This window comes from Labrus bergylta, chromosome 4 (assembly GCF_963930695.1).
Source record: "Labrus bergylta chromosome 4, fLabBer1.1, whole genome shotgun sequence".
NCBI classification, from domain to species: domain Eukaryota; kingdom Metazoa; phylum Chordata; class Actinopteri; order Labriformes; family Labridae; genus Labrus; species Labrus bergylta.
Window position 1 is genome coordinate 8,394,474 of NC_089198.1, and position 6,730 is coordinate 8,401,203.

The following is a 6,730-nucleotide window of genomic DNA, read 5'->3' on the forward strand; positions in this document are numbered from 1 at the left end:
AATGTGACTGTGATCATAAATCACCCTCTGTACCTGCTCTTAATGTTGAATGACGAGAAGTGAGAAGGGTGAAGGTCTTGTGTCATTCGAGCAGGTTTGGCTTCTCTCCGGTCAGGTCATGGCCTGGGTTGTTGTATGCTCGTGTGAGAGGTCAGAGGTCAGGTCAGTGTGTCTGTTGTGGTTGCATTGCACTCAGTCATCGGGTGAACAGCTGAGCTCTCTGACTGAAGTGCTGCGTGAGGTCAGCCTGGGTTGTTGTGTGTGTGTGACTCGTTTTCTAACACAAAAACTTCTCGCATTATAGATTCATTTTTTTTATTATCTAGTAAAAAATAGTAATCGATTAACATGCATTTAGATTCAGACACGTACATTTCAAGACTTTTTTTCCCAAAAAATATTCAAACACTGAGACAAGATTTCTGATTATGATCCTAGAAAAACATCTTACATTTTTACTTTTTATGTTTGTTTTATTTAAAAAGCGTATCGATCTTCTGTGATAATCCATGCTGAATCTAAATGATCTTTTTTCAAAGCTGTAGTCACTGAAGTTTCGGTTAATTGGAAACAATTGAACAGGTTGAGAAAACAGTTACCGTAACACTTCTTTTAAAAACTCTTTATTTACATCGTTCTAAAAGATGACCCAGCTTTTATTTGGGACAGTCCTCGATACCTTTAATTATTCAATCAATAATTTGTCCACAGCAAAGATGTGTAGAAATGGTAAATTTACACCAAAAAAAAAACATCTGTACAAAATAAGTTAAATCCCTCATTTGTTCCTGCGTTGTAACACAGCCCATCTCTCCTAACCTGTGGGGGAGAGACCCCCATTAATAACATATAAATAAAAACCTGAGTTGTGCTTTAGAAGAGGAACCTGTTTTTGTAGCAGATTTGAGCTACAAAGACTGCTGGGAGAAAAGACAAAATGCGCTGTTCAAGACTTGGGATGGGCTTCTATTTGAAGTTTTACGGTATCTCACTTTTTATTACTCTTTTTATTGTTATAGCAATAAATAAATCATCTAGCAGACAGGGTGCATCATTATTATTGAGTCAAACTGATTTGACTTGTAACCCAAGTCAACCAAACCAAGGAGCTAAAAGTGATCCTCTCTGGCTTAATCCAAAAACAAAGACACCCTGCAAAAAAAAAAAAAAAACAGACACCCAGCATATCAAACTTAGAAAACTACGGAGGATTAGGGCCACGTTAAATTTTTTATTTTTTATTTATTTCGGGATTAAAGTCTTTATTCTCGTAAATTTACGAGTTTAATCTTGGAATTAAAAAAAATAATAATAATTTAACATGGCCCGAATCCTCCATCGTAGAAAACTGATTACTTGTTTATAAAAAAAAAAGAAAGTAATCATCAAAACAGCTCGCTGATCTTAGCCAGATCCCAGCTCATTTTACTTTATAAAACAACAGCTCTGTCTATGACCTCGTGCTTTAAACAACGCATCCTCTTATGATATCGTACGTTTGCATAATTCTCATTTGTCTTCCTACAAACTCAGGTCGACAAATATTGAAGCTTTGTGACACGCCCTCTTCCAGATCAGGGTGTCGTTCAGGGTGAAAAAACGTTGGTGTAGTTTAGATACAAATCATCTGGTGGGCCGAAAACAAAACCTCGACTTTGACTTTTTGTTGTATGAGTTGTGCCTCCTGGGTGTGAGCTCTGAATTGTTGTTTTTTTGGACCATTATTGCCTTTAATGGATGATAGATCGTGTAGGACAGCTGAAGAGACACAGTAACACAACTATAACCACTAGGCTATCCGGTGCCCCTGCTGAATCGTTTTAACCATTTACTGCCTCTGATCACGACCAAAGACCCCGTTTCCACCCAGCAGTTCTGTTCAGCAGCTCAGTTCCCACAAGCTTCACAGCTTTAGTGTTTCAAATTGCCGCCTGTTGGGTCCAGATTGTCTCAAGAGAACTGACAATGTATTAATCACAGTTATCACCATTTTGTAGGAATAGCCTCCAACGGTGATTAAGAACAACCTGCTTAAAGCTCAAAACATCTGGATCTTTTCACAGCAGATGTTGTCCAACAACAGTGACACATTGTAGTGAATCACACCCATGCCCTCTTGTCCTGAGAGTCACTGCTGTCTGACTGTTGGCCTGAGTTTGCTGCAGCTGGAGTGAACTGGCCCAGTTGTTTGACCCTTACGGGTGTTGGCGCCCTGGGGTTCGGCGGCGGTATCCTATCAGGACGAGGAGACATTGGAGGTCTGAGGTGGCTGTGGAGGACGAAGTGAGTCGGCACTGGAGTGGGAGAGAGCGATATGTCTTTGTTTTCGGGCACGTGGTCCTGGGTGGATTCTGCCGGGTTTATGAAAGTTTCACCGTCGATTTTTGCATTTTTCTCATCTTTCATGGCGCTCTTTGAGCTTCCACTGGTTAGAAGAACGTCGCTGTCTTCATTGGTAGTGGCCGTGAACACGCTGCTTTGCTCGCCTGCTTTACTCATCTCCTCCAGGAGCATCTCCCGTCTCCTCCTCCACCTCACCATGGCCTTCACCGAGCTCACCAGGTCGAAGAAACTCAGCAGAGCGGACAGGGAGGAAACGCCCAGCATGAAGTTGAGCATTAGCGTCTTCTCCATCGGCTTGGAGATGTAGCATTCCACCCCGGACGTGCAGGGCGCCTCATAACAGAGGAAGCTCTTCGGCATGGACAAACCGAAGAGGAAAAACTGCCCGGCGCTGAAAAACACTTCCAGGAGGATCCGCAGAACTACAACCAGGAGGTAGGCGCAGTAGAAACGCGGCACTCCCCATTCTCGGGGAAGTTCATGAATCGGAGCTTTGTGTAAGGACAGCTCTCTGGAGGAGCTCGAGTTCTCAAAAGTGGAACCTCCTCTGCTCCTGTCGAAGAAGAAGAAACCTCCAACGCTCGGATAATACACCGTCATGACTTTGTGCGCGACGTAGGTGGCAAACAGCACATGGGGAAGACAGAGGAGGATGAGGTGGAAGAGCCAGAGGCGGAAGACGGACACGGGGGAGAAGACGTCGAAGCACACGTTGGAGCAGCCGGGCTGGATGGTGTTGCAGATGAATCGGTCCTGCTCGTCGGCGTAGAGGGTGAAGCCGGCCAGCAGGAGGACGAGCAGACGTAGAAACAGCATCAGCATCCACCAGACTTTACCTGAGGTGGAACAGAGAAGGTTAAATACAGAGCGGGGAAGTAGCTCCATGTTGAGAAATGTTGAGATTCAGGCTGAACTCTGAAGGAAAGAGTCAAGCTTTAAGTTTAAAAGAAGACCAACTAGATTACATAGGATGGGAATTGCTGATAGCAATCAGTGCTGGAAGTGTAAGAACGACTTGGGCACTTATTTACATATGATCTGGGAATGTGCTATGGTGCATCCATTTTGGTGTAGTATTTTGGAGATACTGGGGGATTGGATTGGTGTCACTCTCCCAGTGCACCCAGTGCTTTGCCTCCTTTGTGACAAGTCATTGGTGCCTAACGTAACAAATCCCAAAATTAGCATTTTAAAGGTTGGATTTATCACAGCCGCGAGAATTATACTGCGAAATTGGAAGGACCTCAGGCGCTCCACTGTGAAGGAATGGACTGATGAAATGGTTAAGATCTCTTCATGTGAAAACATGTTGGGGAAAATGAATGTTGGTGGAAAGATGACAGAGATATGGGATCTGTTTTAGCAACATGTTAAACTAAGGTCATGACTCATGTTGGTGGTTGTACCTCTCTTATGTGTGTGGCATTATTTTGTTATTTCTGTTATCTCATGCTAGGAGATGACTTACATGCTCTGCCTAAGTGCTCTGTACTTTTTGTTTTGTAATTTTATGTAATCTTAAGTGAAAAAAAAAAAAGCAGGTGAAGAAAAGTGAATTCAGAGAGGAAAAAGTTTTTCTTTTCTTTTTTTAACTTAATTTTTGCATTCCAAAAAACGTTCTCTTTTCATGTTTTCAGAATAAAGAAGATAATTTATTTCAGGAGTGTCCCTGGGCCATTGCAGTAGCAAGCCAAAGGATACTGCAGGAGTTACATGTTGAAATAGAAGTTGAAGTTTAGCCTCATCTGGCTCTGTTTATCACGGGCAAATTGTCAGTACTGTCCCTTTAGAAGATAATGTGTACCCACTGATGTTACTCTGTCACAATTGCTGTGAAGTTATTAGAGGAGAATGGACACTACAAAGGACGAACGAAATCCGATCCACGATCCATAACTTTACTTTCTTTGGACTCGTATGCCTGGATGGCTGGTGTTGCGCTTTTTCCGGACTCAAAACAAACAAAACTGGAAGGACATTTGTTTTTATTTTTACTAATGTTGCTCTGCTGGTGTATTTACCTGTCTGCTCCAAATAAAGATACAGTTAAAAAAAAAAAAAGAAATAGAAGTTGAAATAGCTTCATGGACAAAATAGACTTCGTATTTTGGCGGTATAGGTCGGAAAACAACAAATGAAGACTCACCCATGAAGGAGACATTTTGACTGACAGTGATGAACAGTAGATCAGTTGCTCCCATCATCCTCATTTTTTCACCTTTAAAAAAAAACACCGAACTCACTTCACTTCAGAGAGAAGTTCCTGAGTCGCTTCGCCCACCAACACTGCTGTTAGTATCGTTTTAGAACACCTCCAATGTTTTCTTATACCGCCTCTCTCTCTCTTGCTCTCTCTCTTGTCCTCGTATATAGGCCGAGACCTGTCGAGGGGAGCTATTCTTACCAGGCACCCATCAAAGCATTGTTGGGATGTCGAGGTACCAGTCAACCTTACTGGAAGCTGTCAGTCATTGGCGGCTGAGCTGGTTTTAGATATGAACTCAAGAAAGACAATAAAATGGTAGAGAGAAGCTTGTAAGTCACACTGACATTTTAATCACAGGACAGATAATGATTATTTTATAGGTATTTAGAGACAGAGGCAGCTTGGTTTTAATGACTACAGACGCCTTAGAAGACAAGAAAGAAAACTTTGTCAGGAACATCTTTTCTGTTTTGTTGTTTTAAACATTTTTTTCCAACTTGAAAGAAAATGTTTTCTGATATTGTTTGTTAAAGTCATTCTATTGGGCTTTTTATTGAAGAAAAAAGTCAGCCAGAATCCTTTTTTAGTTATCCTTTTTATTAAGTAGCGTCAGTAGCATCTTCCTTAAATAATCAAATATAGACGTTTACTAAAGTCGTCTATATGCCGCTCGATCATAACTTCTGGGTCTTTGTGGTGGTGACTGTGCCTGCAGGGACTCTGTCCTCTGTCTGGATTTTCATGTTTAGGTTTGTTTAAGTTGACTCAGGATGTTTCTGGGTGGGGCGCTGGTGTGTTTTCCTCCAGCCAATGACAGCGTGCAGGCGAGTTTAGGTGTGGATAAAATTCAGGGATTGGATGCAATTCAAATCGGGGAAAATTAAGGACGCAGACAAAGTGGCAGATTTTTTTTTTTACAATGAAACAAAGATACTTGGAATCAAGAACCAAAGAGGAGTTTTTGTTTCAATATGCAACATGTATTTTAGATCAAATGTTTTAATGTAACTCTATAAAACTGAATACACAAAAACAAAGAGGTGCTCTGTTGCCTCCTCACTCCTTCTACTGCAGCATCCACTTTCTATGCAAAGCAGCTATTGGCTGTGATCATTAGGAAGGTTTAAAGGTAAAGCTTGAGGTTTACAGCAACAGAGTATGTAGTACAAACACCTATGGTGATGCTGCTTTCAGCTGTTACGCTCCGAGACTGTGGAACAACCTTCCTGAGGGTCTGAGAGGAGCCCAGAATATTGAGATTTTTAAACGCAGTCTTAAAACTCATTTATTCAGTCTGGCTTTTATAAAGTGCTTTATATCAATTCAAATCTTAACATTATTGTGTCGTCTTTTTTATCCTACTACAATGTTTAATATTTTTATCCTATGTATTAATTTTAATATCTTGTTGCTTTTATGTGTCGTATTTTATTTTTTCATCTATACATTTTACATTTTTTAATTCTTATTGGTGTGCATTAGTCACTCAATGATTTTATAAACTACTTTTTCATCAATAACTTTTCTGCACTCTTGTAAAGCACTTTGAACTGCAATTTAATTTGTCTGAAAGGTGCTGCATAAATAAAGTTTGATTGATTGATTGATTGATTGATATGTCGGTAATAAATACATGTGTAAGCTGCAAAATACCATCTTTATATTTGTGCCATGAGTTATTGGAACCACACTTTCTGTGGTAAAATAGGGTCATCATTTCATTTTATTTTTTAAAGATACTTTCTGGGCATTTGCCTTCATTAAGAGAGGAAAGTGCAAAGAGCAGGAAATCAGGAAGGAGTGAGGAATGAAATGTGGGAAAGGAGCCACAGGTCGGACGTGAACCAGGCAGACCCCGACCTAACTGCTAGGGCCGTCCTCGCCCCTTGCTTCAGATTTTCTTTTAAATGTAATGTTAGTAATAAGAGTACCAGACACACAGCATCATGGAGTGGAGGTACATATCTGAATTCCAGTCGACATAACGATAAAAATGTGAAATTTAAGATAACCTCTTAATACATGTTCTGCAATTTTCACACGTCCACTAGATGTCAGCAAAGGGTCACAAAACAAACTCTATTTATTGCTTCTTTATTGACTCATTCTTCCCATGAATATATCTCAGAAAAGAATTGCGTCAGAGAGAATTGTCACAAATTTCAATTATTGTGCGGATCC

The 6,730-nt window shown here is 40.7% G+C and overlaps 1 protein-coding gene across 1 annotated transcript; it reads right to left on the reverse strand.

Moving 5' to 3' along the window:
- Positions 1–335: 335 nt before the first annotated feature.
- LOC109999060 (gap junction delta-4 protein-like) lies at positions 336–4,785 on the reverse strand. The gene is made up of 2 exons (XM_065953615.1): positions 4,490–4,785; positions 336–3,179 (listed from the first exon to the last, which is right to left on the reverse strand). Exons 1-2 carry the CDS (start codon positions 4,551–4,553, stop codon positions 2,101–2,103), a joined length of 1,143 nt encoding a protein of 380 aa, XP_065809687.1. The 5' UTR covers positions 4,554–4,785; the 3' UTR covers positions 336–2,100.
- Positions 4,786–6,730: the final 1,945 nt, after the last annotated feature.

What these genes read in the sequence shown, in the direction of transcription:
- LOC109999060 (XM_065953615.1), bottom strand. Translation starts at nt 4,553, where the DNA reads ATGAGGATGATGGGAGCAACTGATCTACTGTTCATCACTGTCAGTCAA. An exon ending in TCAAAATGTCTCCTTCATGG is followed by an intron (nt 3,180 to 4,489) that starts GTGAGTCTTCAT and finishes GTTCCACCTCAG; the next exon opens with GTAAAGTCTGGTGGATGCTG.